The 22,332-nt window shown below is 38.5% G+C and overlaps 1 protein-coding gene across 11 annotated transcripts in view; it reads left to right on the top strand.

Moving 5' to 3' along the window:
* The window catches only part of LOC126357309 (histone deacetylase 6), a 318,706-nt gene extending 300,488 nt beyond the window's left edge, over positions 1–18,218 (top strand). For all 11 annotated transcript variants that reach the window (XM_050007447.1, XM_050007450.1, XM_050007449.1 and 8 more), the window contains one exon: positions 17,895–18,218. In XM_050007447.1, the coding sequence (XP_049863404.1) occupies positions 17,895–17,969 (75 nt within the window). In that variant the 3' untranslated portion in view covers positions 17,970–18,218. The remainder of the gene's footprint in view (positions 1–17,894) is intronic.
* Positions 18,219–22,332: the final 4,114 nt, after the last annotated feature.

The raw sequence follows: 22,332 nt of genomic DNA, 5'->3' as shown, positions 1-22,332 counted from the left end.
TGTGCAGTCCCCATCCAGCACCCACTTAAGTTCTGTTTTGGAAGTAGCGCGGAAATGGTCATTACGGATATAACAATGTCTAACTGGAGAATAATCAGGGATAAGTAAACCAGTGATTCTAGCAGGGTTGGTGAAGTTAACTGGTGAATAAGTTTTGGCAAAGGCAGGAATAGTGCCAGAATTAGTCATGACAAGATTGTATGTTAGAACGAGGAAGGAGAAGAAACGCTGACATCACAGAAATTAGGGAAGAAAATGAAGATTCCAAATATATATAAAAATCTTGTACTACTACTTTTGGATTTCATGCTCGAGAAACTGGAGCATATGAATGAAATGTGAAACTATTTTCTAACATAAAGCTTTTTGCTTTTAGTAGGCCTAATAGGCATTTTATGTCGATCTTCGTTAATTATATTCTGTCGCGTTATAAAAATGACCGTTTTGCCAAAACAGTTTCGTTTATTTGGTGCGTGTGACAATTTCTGCAGTGTTAGAAAGGCCTATTTTGTTTTATTTAGGAGACAGTGACAAAATAGATGTAATCAGATCGAGGAACCATACCAGTCTTGGGTATTATTTGTATTAACAGCTTACACAGTATTAGACACGATATTTTGATTTTTCATGTAGCAAAACTTTTGACGAACTTTGATGAGGTAACAGATTTCTTTGCAGAAAGGAAAGCAACCCCTGTAAAGCTGTAGCAAGATTAGAGAGACTAGAATGCTAGGATCTAAGAATTGAAGAAATGTGTACTGTCTTGCTTGTCTCTTGTCTTTACTGGTTTTATGTATCCTATATTTAATTTTATGTCACCCAAAACAGAAAGTAACAAGCAATATAAAGAGTGCAAATTTTCTGAAGAGTTCTTCTCCTGATTACAAAATACGAGTCCTTCTTTTTTAATTAAAGAAATGGCAGGATGTCTAACCGGGTGACTGGGAGCAGGAGAGGCACCACAGGACATTTTAATTTCCACTGTCCTGAATACAGTTCGATGGCATCCAGTACAAAATATACATGTTTCAATTCCACGGAGCGAAATACAGTGACATGCGATAGAAGAATGCTGTGTGAAGAGGAGTGGCACTGCACTCTGGCACACTTAAGACCAAATAACATGTCTTACATTTCCTCAGATATGTATGTTTTATGTGTCACACTGTCCAGAAATTTGTTCGCTACAAAAGGAACATATTATTGAAAACTCGATTTTTTAAAATTTTTGGGTTTGGAAATATCGCAGATCCGAACCGATGCGCAGAGCAGTCTGCGTTATAGTGGGGAAGTGTGTAGTCTCCACGTGACCTGTGTTTACATTTAGTGATTTTGCTGTTTCCTCTTCGTTTACTGCTCTCACTTCAAATGAAAACAAAATGGATTTCTGTGGCCAGGAACTATCAAGTGAATTGAAATACATTCACATAATTATGGAAGGCTAATATGTTATTAGTCTCAGCTTTTATTTTATTTCCACTTTTCTGACAGTCATGCATTAATTTCCTTGTAGAACAGTGAAGTTATTTTTGTTGGTTTGCTAAAGAAATTCGGTTTTTTATTAACCTTTTTAAGTCAGTGTGTTTGAAATGAAGTTTTTAGTTTCACACTATTGGCTAATTTCATATGCTCGCTGCATTTTAAGTGCACGTTTGGCATTATGCCATAATAAAGAATCAAAAATGAGTTAATACAGTACTGGTACTCCAAGAAAATTTACATCCTGAAACCCACACTGAAAAGCTTAATATCAGATCGATGCCCACTTCATTGGGAATCTGGATATACGGATGTGCTCTTTAAGTATACACTTCAAATGTGCAATTTAATGTGGTTCATGAAATTCTGATGTTCTTGGAGTATCCTCTGATGGCCTGTTTCTTTTATGACATAATGTAAGATCTTTTAATGTTTTACACTTACGTACATACAGGCTTCCTGCGTCATAGCAGCTGCCAAAGCGCGGGGGCGCCTATTATCGGGCGCTCTCTGACAACTGCTGAAACAAACCTATTTCTAACAGTTCGCGAGAAAATATTGTGACTGGTGGTTTGAAAAGTGTTACTTTCAAAGTAAATTTCCTGTTACACAAGATGAACTATGTGGAAGAATGTACGATGAATTTCTTAAATCACAGAGTGTTTGATGACTAGCCATTTTGAACTCAGAAGATCAGACATTCATGTCGTTATTATAAGCAAATTGATGTAGTGCTATGGGAAGCTCTCTCTCCTCTGCGGTAGCTAACTTATTTCTGGAAAACCTCGAGGACAAGTCACTGGACTCGGTTAAAAATTTTACTGGCACATTTGTCTGATATATGTTAAAGTGTAACACATGAAATGAGGATAAACATTATATGTGAAAGCTTAGCTTCTCTTGCAGCTTATTAACTTTAGAGACCAATATTATATGTGAAAGCTTTTCTTTTCTTGTAGCAACACTATGTATATTAATTTAAAACATTACCTTTTCCTGTTTGTGTATACGCACTACTTAACAGCGATGTTGGTATTAGCTGACTGCATCACATGTCCTGTGGTCTCAATAACCACTGTCATCGACTGGCGGCATCACGTGACATGAGCTATGGCTGGCTTACAAAAGCACAACTCCATCTCGATTACAATGGTTCGAGAGTAACATACCGTGTCTGGTGGAATTCGAATTTATACTTTTGTAATATGAGAATATGCAGCGTACATGTTGCTGAACATCGAAGATCTTTTCAAAAGGGGTTTTCTTCCCTGAGTTTCGTTTTCTAAAGTGCCGGAAAGTTCTACGCCCATGTATAAAAACATAGCCATTCAAAGGTCTGTTAAGTTTTACAGTTCCGAGGGAAAGTATACTGTCACTTAATAACACAGTAAAAGTGTGTTTTCATACAGGAGAAAGTGTATTTTTTACCGGAAAATGCGGGAAAAATTGGGAATTTTTTTCCCTTGTCCACGTATACACCCTGTAGTACTGTGGATAGAAAAAAATTGCAGTATAAAGTAACAATTCTAAGTTATGGAGCTACATGTTCTTTATTTGGGGGGAAAAGAATGAGTGCATGAGAAATGTTGTAAAGGGAACTAGGCCAGTGAGGCCTTATTTTGAACCTGATGGTAAAGTCTTTTATTTTGATTTTACACATTCACTCCATTCTCTCACCCCAAACTACATTTTCCTATGCTTTCCATCACCATAGCTTCCTCCTTTTTGTTGTACGGCCTTCTCTTAAATAAATTATACCCAACTACTTTATAATTCTCCTAAAGAAAGGACATCTAACTACTTTGCAATCCATCCCTACTTTCCTAATGTCACAATGTAGAAGTCGTACTTCAGGGCAGTCACCCTTCAGCCATATGCATCACATAGCAGGTTTCTGTGTTGTGAATGTCATTCTGTTGTTAGTATGTTGGTTTGTATTAAGTATCATGCTTACAAATGAACCAATATTGTTATATTTTCATAAAAGTGAAGCTGTTATCAACTTGAAGTCACAAAACTACTTTACTAGGCATGGTGCTGTTGAAAGTAGTACACTATTACTTTCCCCAAACCTTTGCACTGACTAAATACAGGCACCTGTAGGAGTATATACAGTTTAACATGGATTCTGAACCATGGCGCAAATAGGCATTCTTCACATCAACAAACATTGCCAGAAGTGGTAAGCGAAGGTTAAAAATCTGAGAACTGACTTTTATGAGCTTCAATTCCTTTGAATTTTTTCCTTTCATTGTGAAATATATTTGAGGGACTGTGGGATAGGACTTAATGTGTTTCTTGGTTTGTGTTCAAAAATTGTATCTCGGGGTTTCAACTGTAAACTTCTTCATAATGATTAGAGCCTTTGTGTTCTTCATTAGAAATTTTCTATTATATTAGCTGCTAATAGTACCAGACTAATGAGAAATAATCAAGTATTAGTCAAAGTACGAATGTGTTGGCTACTTCTTTTGTGTGTGAATAGCGTTTTCTTCAGATTCTTCCAATTGATCACTTTCTGGCATTTGGTTTTCCATCTAGTTTTATGTACTCTTACTCTTGCTCTGTTTTTAAGGTGGTTATTGTTTCCAGTTATCTGTAGTAGTGTGATTGTGCAGTAATGGGGTATGTGTGCCTATCTCTTTGCAATATGTTAAATTTATTTAAATTGAGGTTCAACTGCCACTTTATACACAAAGCATGTGCTTCATCCTGTGTTCCATTACTGTTTTCTGGAATTGCAACTTCCCACTGTACAACAGGGTCAGCCATGAACAATAGTCTCATGGAGTTTCCAATTTTATCCTGTAGATCATTTATGTTTGTCATAAGTGGTAACAGCCTGTAACACTCCATTGAGGCACTATTAGTAATTTTGGTAATTTCTTCCGTGGAACTACATTTCCTGTCATTTCTAATCACTTCACTCGTAGCCCTAATTCAAGTTACTACAGAATGTGACTTTTACACTAGTATTTGTTTTGCTTATTTTTAGCAGTATAGTACCAGTTTCTTGGGATCATTGCTAGAATTACAGTTCCCTTGGTGGGATCAAATAAGCAGTCAGTGAAGTTCAATCTAATGACACATTTTGTTTCAAAATTATTAATTAAAATAGGCAGTTATCATTTTTATTTTTAGTGACGAGGCCTTTTTGCCTAGCTCTTTTTGTGACATGTTGGCGCGATTCGGAACATCTCCTGTTTCCAGTTGCGGCAATTCACGATCTGATGGTAATGACTCTAGTAGCAGCCTTCATTCAGCTCATTACATTGTGTTACAAAGCTTTACTTTAATTTCATTGTCATTTATACAAATAAACACCATTTTTGAATATGGACGTCTTTGTAATGTGCTTTTACAAATCGTTACTACACGCACAGTCTTAGGTTGATACATCCTAGTGTCAGATGTAAACTTTCCTCCTCAAGATGCTTTGTAATGTAAACACAGTTTCTGCCCTCATTCTCACCAAGGACATTCCCGAGCCAGGTGACCTTGTTGCCAAGAAGCTGTAGATTTTTCACCTATTGTTCTCCATGTACGACGACTGCCGATAGTGTTTTAACTAATATTATGGGACAAGTTTTATTTACCATAATTTTATAATTACTATCAATAATAAGTCTTACATTAGGATACAAATATGTTTCTCATGTGGTTTCACAAAAGTCTTTTGCTTCCATATCTTATTTACACCCTTGGATATGATCAGAACAAAGGAAACGTGTTTGAGCATGTTATTGCTTAACCACTACCTTTGTGATAATCACAAAAGCAGTGGCTGAGTGCTTACACACACAAATGTGCTCATGAGTTTGTCTCTTTGTTCCAATCAATCCAGTGATGTAAATAAAACATGGAAGCAAAAGTCTTTCATGAAACCACATTAAAAAGAAATTCTTGTCCTAATATGGGAGTTATTATTGACAGTAATTATAAAATTATGGTAAATAAAGCTTGTAACATGGTGTTAGTTAAAACACTAAAGTTGGCAGTCTTTGTAAACAGAGAACAGTAAGCATGAAATCTACAGCTTGTTGGTGACAAGGAGGTCACTTGGCTCAGGGAAGTTCTGGGTAAGAAATAGTGTGCAATTTGTCTTTACATTATGAGCATCTTGAGGAGAAATTTGTACGTCTGACACTAGGTCATAACAGTCTGATACTGTGCACCTGGTATGGATTATCATATTTTCATGTGAAAGTAACAACAATTTGTAAAGCCTATTGTAGAGATGGCTATCATCAAAAGTGGTGTTTATTTGTGTAAATGACTGTAATTAAATGAAAGCTATTGCAATACAACAAATGAGCAGAATGAAGGTTGCTACTAGAGTCACTATTGTCAGATTGTGAGTATCATTAAGGTAGTGACTCAGCGTACTTTCCCACCTTTCCAAACACTGTGAACCTATAATACAGACGGCCGTGACTGAACAAGCCGACAATGAAAATCTTGCTTGCCATGCTAACATGATTTTATATGATTTATAACTTTGCATATAGTCTGCATTTTCTGCTTTATTGCAAGGCTGACTTTGAACAGAAATACAATGCAATTTTTGCAGAAATATGTCTGAAAATCTGTGTTAAAGGTCGTGATAATGTCAGAGAAAACTTAAAATGTGGGAAATGTTGTAACATGTAATCAATAAAGATGGGAAAGCAATGTATTGAGAGAATAGGACTGCAGTTGGGTCTGACAAAAATAAACATAACAAGTGGGGAAAACATAAAATGCAAGAGTGTAAAAAACAGGGTTGTACTCTACTGTATATAGTGATGTAGTTTATGGACTTATGTATCACATTCTGCAACCATTCACACTGGTGGGGCACACATTGCAAGTGATTGATGAAGAAAAAAAAAAAAAGTTTGGTCTTTTGCACGATGCTCTGCAGCTTTAAAAGGGAATGTTGTACAGACTGGACGCTTAGTATAAACTGTAAGAAACAGTCTTCACATGCAAAAGGTTATGGGTTTGAATCTTGTAAAGTACTATGAATTTTTTTTATTTTTAAATCTTTATTGAAATAATGTGATCATTAGTTTTATTCAGTTGATTGGTTTAAATCTAATTATTTTATTTCTATTCCTTTGTCATACCATTTAAATAACCACATGACCTTTTTCAGTAACTTTCATTTTTTCTTCCCATCACTCTTTTTCTACTTGGATGTTTGTGGATGTGAATTTAATTATTTTTTAAACTATCATAATATTTAAACATTTGAAAATGCCAATCTGTTGGTTAAAAAACAATATACAAAATAATATATGTATAGTGACTGTGCAATGGCGTTAAAAATGTATTGTTTGTTTAAAGATGTATTTTTTGTTACGATATGTAAAATTTCATGGGCAGTAATCATCAAACAAACATTTAAAACACAAATTCTTATTGCAGTAACAACAAAATAGCACAGATGAAGATTTAAATGAAAGGAGAGGTTATAAGTAAGATGAAACCGAAACAAAATAAGGAAAGGAAATAATGAATACAATAACATGGAAAATATAGTATGATAAAATATGAAATTAAATTTAAGTTAGTACATAAAAACCCTTGAACAAAGATTCCAAGTGGAAAAAGAATCATGGGAAGAAAAAATGAGAACAAATGAGAAGTTTTATATGATGATTAAAATGGTATGACAGTGGAATAAAAATAATAATAATAATGTTTAAAACAGTTAATTGAATAAAAATAATGATCAAAGCAGTTTCAGGGCACCTGATGAGATTCAAACTTACAACATTTTCCTTGGGAGAACTATAATTCACCATTACGCTACTCAACATTGCTTTTTTAGAGTTTTAGTGCATCCTGCAAAATTCTGACCAGCGATTACTCACAAACTGGGACCCACCAGAGTGTGATGCGTGTAATGGGGGCTGCAGGATGTGATACCTGGGATCTTAACCTCCATCATAGTAGAGATTGTCTTAAAAATTCAATCACTGGTGATCTCTCCTTGTTAGAACAGGTATGTAGGGTTATGACCTGTCCCATATAGTAAGGGTTTTCCTGTACTTCATGATTACAAAAATTATGCCATATAGACTTTGTATATGGTACATTAAAATCCTGTAATTAATATTTTTCCACTAATTTATCTTATTTGTATAACTCATTTGTAAATTTGCATCATATTAGACCTGATTGTCGAATTTGCTTTATTTAAACTGTAGCTTAAGTCAGCTGTCAAAGTTAACTTAAATAATGCAATCTATGTATTACTAAACAATACTTTGAAGTTCGAAATGTTGTGACAATAATGAATGATCCTTTATGTAAATGAGCCAATAGTAACTGAAATTCAAACCATCTGCATAGGCAAGAGCCATCAATTGTCTAGGGTCAACACTCGACATTAACTTGTTGCACTGATACGATTAACATCGTAGTAATAGTGTCTAATTCACTTTCTAAATGAGTTCAGTGGCTGTGTGCTTATACAGAAAGTTAAGAAAAAAATATCTATAGGGTTTGTATGGCAATAACAGTTCAATCAAGGCAAAATGTATAATTTATAACTTACGAGTTGTTAGAATGTTATTGGACAGTGTTCAAAATGACAGGAAACTGTTGTCTACAGCAAAATGATAGGTAAACATGGTGTTCTCAGAGTTAGCTTAATGATGATGGATTGATATATTCATTATTCAACATTTTGTAAATGTTTAAACAAGTTCTGTAAACTTGTAGTTACTAAGACAGTATTGTAGACTAAATTGATTAACATACATTTTCCATTTGCTACATTCTGCATGTCTTTCCTGTAGTAAAATAACAGCTGAGCAGTGTAAAAATTTGGTGTTACTTTGATGCCCCTAAATGTGATGTTGAAGAAATTGGTAACTCTCAAAGTATGGCTTTTGAATCATAGGCACATTTGAAGGAAGAAAACATTTTGGCTATTTGTTGCTATTTTATATTTTGGTTCCTTCTCTTACAAGTATCTGGGGTTTTAATTTTGTTCCACTGAAGCCTTAATATACAACCAGAGTTTATCAGGGTTTTGAAACAGGCTCCATGACAATGTATTATATATATTACTCATAATAACTTAAAGGCTTCATCCATTACCCCTCTAGTAGCTGAACATTTTAATTTAACTCTGTCTATAGGCAGAGTTATGGTTTGTTTTGTATCTATTGTACAAGAGACACTATTTTGTAGAAGCTTCTGCTATTGTTTGTGTACCGAGGAGGATCTCTACCGTCATTAATTATTCTGCCAAGTACGTATATTTCTATAGCTTGTTCAGCTATTCACTTAAACTTGATTGACTGTTCCCTCTGTGTTCACTATCTGAATCAAATGATACTAGCTTCTGCCTGAGAAATAATGTAATCTCCTACTTATCCCTTTTACTGAACAGGTGGACATTTTTTGCATACTTTTGTATGGTTGGAGACACAGAATTATAGAACAGTATCATAGACGTCTATCTGCTATGGGATCCTAAAATCTGTCTGTCTGTCTGTAGGAATTACAGTGCATATCTTGTGATCAAACATTCTGGTACATCCTGAGGTAAAGAAAAGTCTCTTGAAGAAACATCATGGACTCAGAGAAATCACACACGAGAAACAGCGCTTGCTTTGTATGACTAAATGAATATGGGCTAATAGATCCTGATACGTTATATTGGCTGGTGATTGTTCAACAGAAAGAGAGTAACATGAATGGCAGATCTCATTAAATCTGGATAGAAGCGAGACGGTACATGAACAAAGAGAGAATCCAATATTATCCCATTATGAACACTCTGAACATGTCACATAATAATAAAATTTTTGAGGTTACACTGAGAATCAGTATGAAATGGGGTGACCAGGTAAAATCAGTAGTAGCAAAGGCAACTAAAAGAAGTATATTTTTTTGGAATGGTTCTGGGAAAATAAAGTGTATCTGTAGATGAAATTGCATATAAGAGGACAGTGTGACTGATTCTATACAAGAGTTTGACCAAATCTAGAGTAATGCTAAAGTGTTTGGGGTTGTAATGAAGTAGGCATGACAGCAGACATTAAGTGATCTCAGAGATGTGCTGCCAGGATCACAACAGGTTAATATCCTATATAAAAATGTAATAGGAATGCTTGGGGAATGTAAATAGGAATCCATGAGAGGGATAAGGGGGTGTAAAGAGACATGCAGACAGTCACTTTTTCCTGCACTCAGTTCATGAATGGAAAAGAACACATGTTTTTCATACTCAAACAATTTCTCTTCAGTTGGTTTTCGATTCGTGTTTACTGTTAAAAATACGCCAGCCTGTATCACTCGGGGCCTATCTTTTTGGCCAACATTTGGATTTGCTTACACAATCTCACTACAACCTTTTAGAAACCATTGCTCATATGAAACTCAGCTTGCCCTTTTCTCTCATGATATACTGAGAACTGTGAACGAAGGTCAACAGGCAGATTCCATATTTCTAGATTTCCGGAAAGCATTTAACAGTGCCTCATTGCAGGCTGTTAATGAAGGTATGAACATATGTAATAAATTCACAGATATAGGAGTGGCTCGAAGACTTATTGAGTTATAGAACCCAGTATGTTGTCCATGATGGTGAGTGTTATCAGAGACAAGGGTATTGTCAGGAGTGCCTCAGTGAAGTGTGACAGATCTGTTGCTATTCTGTGTATATACAGAAATGATTTGGAGGACAGGGGGGAAAGCAGTCTGCTGTTGTTTGCTGATGATGCTGTGGTGTACAGTTGTTTGCTGATGATGCTGTGGTGTACAGTAAGGTGTCGATGTTGAGTGACTGTAGGAAGATACAACACGACTTGGACAAAATTACAAAATTTCCAGTTGGTGTTATGAATGGCAGGTAGTCCTAAATGTTGAAAAATGTAAGCTAATGCAGACGAGTAGGAAGAACAAACCTGTAATGTTCAGACACAGTATTACTATAGTGCCCAGCTTGACACAGTCAAGTCATTTAAATATCTGGACATAACATTGCAGAGCAATATCAGGTGGAACGAGCATGTAAAAACTGATGGGAAAGGCAAATGGTCAACTATGGTTTATTGGGAGCAGTTTACGAAAGAGAGGTTCAGCTGTATAAGAGACCACATCCAGGACACTGGTGTGACCTATTGTTTGCTGTGAGTGTTTGGAATCCCTACCGGGTTGGACTGAAGGAAGACATCAGTGCAATTCAGAGGAGTTCTGCTAGATGTGAATTTTAAAATTTTCCCGGCGAATTGACTGTTCAGACATATTTCGGGCTTGCAGCCGGTCGTCATTCAATACTTCGCATGATATTTCGACTGGGCACTTGCCAGTCATCTTCAGGTGAGCCGTCGCAGACTGGCGAAAACGTCCTCTGTTCCGCAATATGTAGTGTACTGTAACTATTCTGCGCATGCGTCAAAAACTTGATAGTTGAACCACACTGCCCGCCGGCAGTGCCCTCGCTGGTGGAATAGCGGAACTCAGTCGCCCTCTGCGTTGCTGTTTGCCACGGCCGTCGACGCACTCTGTCGTCTTCGATTTTAGCAAATCGTGGAAATGATGGGATTCCATGCACTGTCCAGCTGGTAGCCACTGTCACGGTTTAACAGATTTTTCGCCAGTCGTATTTCTACGGATCCTTTAATAATGGAGTCCCAGAAAGATGTTGCTGTGGACAAAATCATTGTTTTCTCATACTCCACCGAATGCCCAGTAGACGTACAACGTTCAGCAATAGTGGACTTGCTTGGCTGCAAAAGGCAGTCATAACGTTGATGTTCAGTGTAGTGTTCTTTCACGGTGCGTGTGGTTTGACCTATGTAAGCCATACTACTTTGGCACGGTATCTTGTAAATTTCGGAATTTCGTAGTAACAGATTGTCCTTAACTCATCCCACAAGGTCCGAAATCTTCGATGGTGGGCGGAAAACCAATTTTACCAGAAATTTTTGGAGGATTCTTGCTATTTTAAACGATGTGTTGCCAACGAAAGGAAGGAAAGCTAAAGATTGTTCCGGCATGTTCTCCTCTTTATTCAGTTCCTGCCTCTTAGTTTTAACTGTTAGTGCACTGTTAATCTGCTGGATAGAATACCCATGTTCGCTGAATACTGTCTTTAGATGGGCGAGCTCTTGAGGTAAGCGATCTAGATCTGAGACAGCATGAGCTCTATGAACAAGTGTTTTAAGCAAACTCATGGTTTGCGATGGGTGATGGCAGCTCGATGTTTGCAGGTACAAATCAGTATGAGTGGGTTTCTAGTAAACTGAATGCCCTAGAGAACCATCATTCTTCCTTCGAACCAGGACATCCAACATCAACGTTACACCTGCCTAAGTGTAAAGATAATTATTTTCTAGTAAATGTTAGGTGGTTTTATGGATTGAGAGCTACTGGCAAAGGACAAACTGCTGCAGAAACAATTTGTGCTGTAATGAATATGTCACACCCATACAGGATTTATTGGAGCTGCTGTGGAATCTGTTGCATGTGAGTCAATGAATGGTGCTCCAAACGAAGCTGTTGAAATAAATGATGGTATGACGGGCATACGAGTAGCTTTTAATGCCACTTGGCAGAAGTGCGGCTACAGTTCTAAGAATTCTGTTGCTACAGTGACCAGTGTGGATACTGGAAAGGTAATGGAGTTCCAGATTTTAATCAAACATTGTTATAAGTGTAAATCAGGGAGTGAAGAAGGGCATATCTGTGACAGAAATTATGAAGGAACAAGTGGTGGCATGGAGGCCTCTGCAGCTATTGAAATTTTTAGTTGATCTGTAAACGAAAGGGAAGTGTGTTACACTAAGTTCGTAGATGATGGAGACTCAAAAGCATGTAACAGTGTAGTAGCCGCTGGAATGTGTTGGTCATGTCCAGAAGGGGATGAGCACCAAGTTGAGGAAGTTGAAACAAAGGTTGAGAGACAAGAAACTTTATGATGGTAAAACCAGTACACCACCTTCGCCCTCCTGGACTTGATTCATGCTGCAATTACTGCAGTGCTCAGTACCCAAACAGTTCATACAGCCATAAACATTCCATCCCAGCAGCAGTCATGGCTATCATAAAACATATTTACAGAGACCTGGCAAATCCTGAATTACTGAAGAAGTGTCTGCATGGTCAGACTCAAAATGCCAATGAGTTGTTCGATAATCTTATATAGACTCGCTTACCAAAAAATGTTTTTGTTGGAATGAAGACACTAAAGTGGGGGGTCAGTGATGCTGTTATTGCTTTTAATGGTGGCAACATTGGTAGGGTGAAAGCGCTACAGCATGTGCGAATTAATCCTGGAGCAAACTGCATCAGAAAACTTGAATGGATGGACAAGGTTCGCATTGATAAAGCAGAGTATGCAGAACAATTGGCCACTAAGGAGTCCAGAATGAAGAAAAGAAGGAAAAACGTGGAAAAAAAATAATCAAGAGGATGATACATAGTATGGTGCAGGGTGCTTCTGAGTGACTAAAAATAAAAAATTAAGCATATATTGAGTTACAGTCTTTTGAAACTTTAGAAGCCGTTCCTGAAAATTTGCATTTTCCCTAAATCTCAGAAACCACTTCGAGTAGAGTATTCAGATTTTCAGGGAGCAATAACATACATATACTGAGTCTACTAAACTAAAAGAACAACATAATGTTATGTATAATTAAAAATATTTAGGATAACATACAAAAATTTTGAACATGTAATTAAAATTATATTTCCGAAAGCAGTGGCAGAAACGCAATTATTGTAGTTCAGTAGACCCAGAACAAGTTTAATGTCCTGTAAAAGTTCCATCTCAGTGGCTACAGTGGTTTCAGAAATACAGGGAAGCCAAGTCACTAAATTTAACGTTGTCGGGATAGGGTGTTCCAACTCCCCCTAAATAGTACATCAAGATCTGGTGCCATTTTATGAATATTTTTGCAAGGTATCACCAATCTACACTACTAGCCATTGAAATTGCTACATCACGAAGATGATGTGCTACAGACACAAAATTTAATAGACATGAAGAAGATGCTGTGATTAGCTTTTCAGAGCATTCTCACAAGGTTGGCGCTGGATGGTGAAACCTACAACGTGCCGACATGAGGAAAGTTTCCAACCGATTTCTCATACTCAAACAGCAGTTTACAGGCGTTGCCTGGTGAAACGTTGTTGTGATGCCTCGGGTAAGGAGGAGAAATGTGTGCCATCACATTTCCGACTTTGATAAAGGTCGGATTGTAGCCTATTGCGATTGCGGTTTATCGTATTGCGATATTGCTGTTCGCGTTGGTCGAGATCCAATGACTATTAGCAGAATATGGAATCAGTGGGTTCAGGACGGTATTATGGAATGCCGTGTTGGATCCCAATGGCCTCGTATCACTAGCAGTCAAGATGATTGGCATCTTATCCGCATGGCTGTAACGGATCGTGCAGCCACGTCTCGATCCCTGAGTCAACAGATAGGGATGTTTGCAAGACAACAACCATCTGCACGAACAGTTCGACGATGTTTGCAGCAGCATGGACTATCAGCTCGGAGACCATGACTGCGGTTACCCTTGACGCTGCATCACAGACAGGAGCGCCTGCAATGGTGTACTCAACAACGAACCTGGGTGCACGAACGGCAAAACGTCCTTTTTTTTTTTTTTTTTTTCGGATAAATCCAGGTTCTGTTTACAGCGTCATGATGGTCGCATCCGTGTTTGGTGACATCGCGGTGAACGCACATTGGAAGCGTGTATTTGTCACCGCCATACTGGCGTGTCACCCTGCGTGATGGTATGGGGTGCCATTGGTTACACATCTCGGGCACCTCTTGTTTGCATTGACGGCACTTTGAACAGTGGATGTTACATTTCAGATGTGTTACGACCCATGGCTCTACCCTCCATTCGATGCCTGCAAAACCCTACATTTCAGCAGGGTAATGCACCACCATATGTTGCAGGTACTGTACGGGCATTTCTGGATACAGAAAATGTTCGACTGCTGCCCTGGCCAGCACACTCTCCAGATCTCTCATCAATTGAAAACGTTTCGTCAATGGTGGCCAAGCAACTGGCTCATCTCAATACGCCAGTCAATACTCTTCATAAACTGTGGTATCGTGTTGAAGCTGCATGGGCAGCTTTACCTTTATACGGCATCCAAGCTCTGTTTGACTCAATGCCCAGGCGTATCAAGGCCATTATTATGGCCAGATGTGGTTGTTCTGGGTACTGATTTCTCAGGATCCGTGCACCCAGATTGCGTGAAAATGTAATCACATGTCAGTTCTAGTATAATATATTTCTTCAATGAATATCTGTTTATCATCTGCATTTCTTCTTGGTGTAGCAATTTTAATTGCCAGTAGTGTATCATAGGTATATCTTGAAGTCTGACATATGTGTTTTGGAGTCCTCTTTAGCAGTTGGATAGTGTGTCTCCTTCTGTGTGCAAATCATGTAGGTTTCTGCTTTAACAGATACTGGTTTCTGATCCAGTTCTTCCATGTAATCAAAACTAGCATCCCATGGTCATTTCCAAAGGCACTGCTACACATTGGGAGGTTAGTCATAATACCAGGGACCAGGCTCTTTGCTTTCACCCTCCCAAACAGTTGTGAGAAGGATCCAAGTATGGCCTCAGGCATTGCTTGTTTTGACATCAACTGGTCAGCAGTTGGTTGTACATTGTGACCTCTACTGGTGTTGACATGTCCTCTTTATTACACACTGAGTGTTCATATTTCCCCTTTCTGTCACTTGCAGCAATTTTTCACTGCATGTTTTAACTGCTGATGGCTAATGGACCTCTTCACCACCTCATTTTCTTTGGCCTGACATGTGATGCACACTATGTGATCAAAAGTATGTGGACACCTGGCTGAAAGTGACTTACAAGTTCATGTTGCCCTCCATCGCTAATGCTTGAATTCAATATGGCGTTGGCCTACCCTTAGCCTTAGGATGGCAGCTTCCACTGTCACAGGCATGCATTCAGTCAGAAGCTGGAAGGTTTCTTGGGGAATGGGAGTTCATTCTTCATGGAGTGCTGCATTGAGAACAGGCGTTGATGTCGGTCGGTGAGGCCTGGCATGAAGTTGGCGTTCCAAAACATCCCAAAGGTGTTTTATAGGATTCAGGTCAGAACTCTGCGCTGGCCAGTCCATTACAAGGATGTTGTTATTGTGCAACCACTCTGCCATTGGCCGTGCACAAAGGAACAGGTGCTCGATCTTGTTGAAAGATACAGTCACCATCCCAATATTGCTCTTCAGCAGTGGGAAGCAAGAAGGTGCTTAGAAAATCAATGTAGGCCTGTGCTGTGATTGTGCCACACGAAACAACAATTGGTGCAAGCCTAATCCATGAAAAACACAACCACACCATAATACCTCCGCCTCCGAATGTTACTGTTGGCACTACACATGCTGGTAGATGATGTTCACCAGGCAATTGCCATACCCACACTTTGCCATTGGGTTGCCCCATTGTGCGCTGTGATTCCTCACTCCACACAAAAATTTTCCACTGTTCAAGCACCCAATGTTTATGCTCTTTGCACCATGAGAGACGATGTTTGGCATTTACTGGCATGATGTTTGGCTTATGAGCAGCTACTCGACCATGAAATTCAAGATTTCTCACCTCCAGCCAACCTATCATAGTACTTGCAGTGGATCTTAATGCAGTTTGCAATTCCTGTGTGATGGTATGCCTATTATACATTACTTCCCTCCTCAACTATCAGTGGACCCTGTCAGTCAACAGGTATGGTGGGCTTGTACACTTTTGTACTGTACGTGTCCCTTCATGTTTCCACTTCAGTATCACATCGAAAACAGTGAACCTAGGGATGTTTAGGGGTGTGGAAATTTCGCGCACAGACTTATGATGCAAGTGACACCCAATCATCTGACCACATTTGAAGTCGGTGAATACCGTGGAGTGCCCTATTCTGCTCTCTCACGATGTCTAGTGACTACTGTGGTCACTGATATGGAGTACCTGGCAGTAGGTGGCAGCACAGGGCACAAAAACGTGTTTCTGGGGTAACCCCATGGTTTTGATCACATAGTGTATACGACTTACCAACTGCATAAGTATATTACACTAGCTCAGATCCCTGTTAGTTTCTGACAGCATTTTATACATGTTTGGAAGGGAACTGCATATTCATGGATGTTGTATTCTGGACTCTTTTCCCTTCATTGCTATCCTTTACATTGTACTGCCACACACAGTGAACTGGATAGACATGTTGCAAGAAACTTTCATGGAAAGGAAACAGCATTTGTGAGATTACATAATATTGTGAGTAATTTGAACATCATAGGTAAATTCATTTTAATAGTTCTCCCAGCACACCCATTTGCAACAGCTTTGAGCTGCGAAAGTTGAAGCACCTTTCAAGTAAGCACAGATTTCAGCTGATCCATCCTCGTTGGGTTCTATTCTATTGAATGTATAATCCACAATTATACTAAGGAGTCTCACGGAAGAACACTGGCAGGTTAAATACAAAGCCTGACAGTAGCAAATAAAACCAAAAATTTGTGTGTGCAAGCTTTAGAAATATGCACCAAGTAAAAAAAATAAAAAATAAAAAAGTGATAAATAAAAAGTTAAACAAACCATGTCCCCTATTTGGATTGCAGTTCTACGGAACAAGCTCAAGTTGATGGTTCTACACAGCCATGAGAGAGTGGCACACAGACTGCATGTTTGGAAGTAAGAGACGTTGTAACATTCTCGCATCAGTATAGAAAAGAAATCTGCTGTGTGTCCAGTAAAAAAAATAGCTGTGTTCTCAGGTCCCATCATAACCACAACCTCAGAAATCACAATATATTTGGAAGAAACAGCCAAATATTTGTGACAAAGGAGATTTACATTTCATGGTTGTCCTGCTTGGATTATGTTGTTGTTGTTGTTGGTGGTGGTGGTGGTGGTGGTGGTGGTGGTGGTGGTGATTAAAAATAGTGATACCACAGACAACAGGCTAAATAAACAAAAAAAGCTGTGAAGTCAAAAATTAATGTAAACCATTTCCTTTCATTTATTTTATTTCTCCTTGTATTATCAACGTGTAGACTCAATAAATGGCAGAAATTTAGAATAAGTGTAATGTTAATTTTTTAGACAGAGCTCTTACATCAGCAAAAGTTTGTAATTTTGATCAGTCAATGTATGTTAAAAAATAAATTTTTGTCAAGGAACCTCTTAAAAAAGGGGTTGTTTTACACTTGGGTAAGTACCGTATATCACAACTGTAGTTTCATTGTTTTTTATATATAATTTTTTTAATCAATCCTGTCTGCATTTTTTTCAATTCTGTCTTGAGTAGAAACTGCAAATGGAATACTACTTGATTTGTGCTTGCTTTTAGTAAACAGTTTGTTTAAATAGTTAGCCTAGAACTGTGGGAAGGTACTCTAAATGTAAGTATTTGTGTTTCAGGTTCTGTACAGTGCCAAAAATGCAGTTCACCGCAGCAAGTTTGGAATTGAAATGCCATGGTCATATAACGATTAAGACGTAAAGATGGGTGTATGCAGTTTTCATAGCTTTAACAAAACTGCTTTTTACTTTTAACATAATAATGACTGATGAAAGATACTTTTAAGATGGTTCTATGTATTAACAGAAGACAAAGACCTATTTGCTTTTATAGTGTGCAAATGTATTATTTTTCCTTGTAATACTCTATTTTGGAATGTACAGTCTTTTTGTACTTGAGTATATGTACCTGCCATTCTTAATACAAAATTAAGAATGATGCTCTCTCTGTGTTAATTATTACATCCTTAAGTTCCCTTCCAAATCAAGATAAATTTTAGTATTAGTTGAAGTCAAAGAGGAACATGGTAGTAATTCTGAATAATGTATTTCATTCAGTCTGAGAATACTGGCAAGGAGTTATTTGTTGTAGCAAAGGGCACCACAGTAGGAAGCTTCTACATTCCAAATTTTGGACATCAACAAATAAGGCAACTTCTGAAGATTACCTACAAATGTCCCATTCCTGACAAAAGTATTGAGTTGGCTCATAGGTTCGTAGCATTTTCTCATAAGTTTAATAAACACAACAGTTCACTATTTACAATAGTCTGCCAATGCAGGGGTAACTTTTAGATTCTTTGATTATAGAAACCATATGGTTTTAAGGCAAATTACTCATCAGGCCTTGTTCAGAGCACATCCGGAAAAGAAGCTCCTTGAAGGTTGATCTATAGAGAGTAGGAAAGATAAAAATGTGAGGGTGCAAGACCAGGTAAATAAGATGGGTGCGGAATAACCTCTACACCTTGGGGGAGAAATTCGTAGTACACCACACCATTGCTGTTCTACTAGCTGCATGACATTATCTTTTGTGGTTGTGCACAGGTCTTTCTCTGTACAGGGAGTTGGGATGAACCATTCCTTTCTTTTCCCTACATTAACACAAATAAACAATTTCTTGTCACCAGTAATGGTACAGGAAAGGAACACTCAAGTGTTGTTGACAAACCAGTTGATGAAGAGCAAGCAGAGATGCACTTATGACTACCCATCAGTTTTTATGATTTAGCATAAAACATTCATACACTTGATTTTTGAACCTTCCACACTGCATGCAAATGTAGTACGATAATGGAATGATTGCAGTTCATCGCATTTGCCAGTTTTTGAGCACGCTTCTGTAGATCTTTGTGGATTAATACATTTAGACAATCTTCATCAAGCCTCGAAGATCTTTCTGAATGTAGAGGGGTCACAATGTCAAAATGATCCTCCTTAAAAGGAGAAAACCATTTTATTGCTGTGCTCTGTCCAGTGGCATAATGCTCATACACAGTACAAATGTTTCTGGCTGCATCCACTGCTGTCATCCGCTATTGAATTCAAAGAGAAGAAAATGTTGGAAATGTTTCTATTTCTCCACTTGGCACTCCATTTTCTAGTGTCTCCAGCTCCACTACCTACCTCAAAACGACAATATGTAAACTCAAATAGCAATAATGGACTACAAATAAAAAAATGACAATCAAGAAATAAACCCATAGCAACCAAAATACCAATGTGCAAAATAGAAATGCTACCAGCATATGCACCAACCTAATACTGTGTGGTTATCCTCCTCTAATTGTTGCTTCTGTTGTTGGCTTTACTGTCGCAGACAATCGAAGGTTCACCATTTAAGAGAAGATTGGAGTAGATGGAAAGAGGTAGGTGGGCTTCCGTTGTGCAGATGGGATTACGTAGTCACCTCTAGTGCTGTGAACAAGGGTTTGAGCGTCTCAGTGAAGCTGAGCATTGTGCCCTTGATTAATGTACATACTATCAAGGTCACCTTGCTGGACAAGCCTCAGCAGAGAACCCAAACGAAACGTGTCCCCTATCGTACAGTGCGGGGTTCCAAGGTTGTCTTTCCCCAGAGAACTCTTCCAAAAATAGCTTGTTTTGGGTGTGGAGAATCTGGGGTCTCCAAGTAGGGGAATGCCTCAGCCCTCAAGCATCCGTAACTCCGAGCTGCCATAGTGATCTCTGTAGGATGTGCCAACGTAATTTTGTTTGCCGTAGAAGACAGGGGCCTTGGATTGACCCCAGAATGCCGAATGTCAGGAATTCACATCATACGAAAGCCGTGTTAATAAGTGGAAGGGTAAATGTTTTTGAATGCCAGTGCCAGTAGGTTCTTCATGAAGCTACCAATGCTTCTGACAGGAGCTGCATTCTCCTGAGTGTTTCAGGTACCTCTAAATCTCAAAGATTTTTGATTTTCATGTTTCATCTAGAAATTTATTCAGGCATTAAGGAGTTATATGTCCAGATTTCAAGTAAATCAGATAGCTCATTTAAATTCAACATTTTGCTTTGTGCTGATTGATTGAATGGCTGTCAAGGCACCAAGCGAGATGGTTCAATGGCAAGACATTGTCCTTCCATTTGGAAAGATAGCTGGAGTTTTGTTCAGTTTTAACGATTTCAGCTGTTTCTTAACACCAGTGACACTGATATTATTTCACTCATCTTTTCAGTGGTACAAGTATTAAATTGGGTTAATTCTGTGGTTTCCTTTGTAAAAGAACATTTGAAAACCAAGTTAAGCATTTCAGCTTTTGCTTTGGTACCCTCAATTTCAGTTCCTGTCTCATTCTCTAGGGACTGGACATTAACTTTGGTGCCACTAACAGCCTTTACATAGGACCAGAATTTCTTTGGGTTTTGTGAAAAATCATTTGACATTATCCCTCTATGGTAGGCATTGAAGGCATCACAGGTGTCCTCCTGACAGCCAAATGTGTTGCATTCAGCATCTCTCTGTCTATAGCCCTGCATTTTGTTTTACACCTATGCAATAATTTCTGTTTCTTCACAAGTATACCATGGAAGTTCTCTCCCATTATGAACTGTTCTGCTTGGGACATACCTATCCTGTGCATGATCAACTGTTCTTTTGAACTTGAGCCATAGTTCCTGTGCATGCTTCTCTTCTATGCTGAAAGTTTCCAATTCCTCATTGAAATATGACACTACTGTTTATTTTATCTAGTTTAGTGAACATATATTCCACTTGCTTTAGTTGTTGTGTGTACTTTGGCAACCATTTTTGCCACAACCTTGTCATGGTCACTGATACCAGTTTTGATATTGAAATCCTCAATGAGGTCAGATCTATTTGTTGCCATTAGATCCAGTATATTTCCATCATGAGTGCAGTTCTGAACAATCTGTTGTAGGTAGTTTTCAGAGAGGGCATTTCCTACTGTTCCGCGTTATGTCTTCTCACACCCACTACTAACAAAACTGTAATTTTTCACGGTTAATTGCTGGGCAATTAAAGTTTCCACAGATGATTACATACATAGTGATCTGCGATTGTATCTAAAGTTTTCGGTTACATCAGGAGATGTGTCTGATGGGCGATGGAAGGACCCGGTTATCATTTTATGCCCACCAATGATACTGGGTCTTGCCTAAACACTCTCATATGCAGCTTCAAGTTCTTGGTGGATTTGAGTTTATTGTCTATTGCAACAAATACATAACCTCCATTTCCCATTTCCGCATCCTTCCGATATGCACTCAAATGTGCCACAAAAATCGCCCTCCTATCAATTCCAGGTTTGAACAAGCTTTCTGTACCTGGTATTACATGAGCACTCTGCTTTTCGGAAGCGCTTCAAACTCTGGCACTTTCTTGTAAGTGCTTTGGCATTTTACCATTAGGATTTTAATACTCTCACCTATGGGATGCATTTATTATGAACTTACACCGATACTTCTGGATTTCTTACAGCTGTTGTTAGCTGGAGTGGGTGATGAGACTCTAATCTAAAAAATCATTGTGTGCACCCGACACGCAGTCAGCTACCTGAGTAGCAGCCTCTGAGATGTAGTGCCCACATGACGCATTAAAGGGAACCCTATAGTTCTCAACCCTGTGGCGCAAGTCCAGGAAGTTGCAGCGTAGCTTGTCACAGAACCTTCGAAGTCCTTCCACTCTACACAGAACCAAAGGGCCACCATCAGTTCTGGGACAATGCTGCAAAATGTAAGCTTCACTGAAACTCCATGCACAAGTCTGGTCTTTTCAACCTTCTCTGCCAGTCACTGGAATGACTAAAGTATGACCTCGGGGCCCAGACTACAGGCATAATTTGTTCCAACGTGTGCCACAACCTGCAGTTAGTTGCACCTTCTTCCCTCAATGACTGCTGGAATAACCTTTTCAGCATACTGAATGCGGTTCCCTAGGCATACATAATGAGTGCATCTAGTGTCCTTTCCTGCCCATTGTCATTTTCCTAAGGGGTACCATCATTCATTGTACAATTGAACTGCCGACTATTAATAAACCCCTACCTTTTTACATTTGCCTCCTCTTGACACTGGACGAAACAGGTTTCCCTAA

Source organism: Schistocerca gregaria, chromosome 1 (genome assembly GCF_023897955.1).
Source record: "Schistocerca gregaria isolate iqSchGreg1 chromosome 1, iqSchGreg1.2, whole genome shotgun sequence".
Lineage (NCBI taxonomy): Eukaryota > Metazoa > Arthropoda > Insecta > Orthoptera > Acrididae > Schistocerca > Schistocerca gregaria.
Note: the sequence above shows the minus strand (reverse complement) of the source record. Positions and strands in the feature narration are given on the sequence as shown.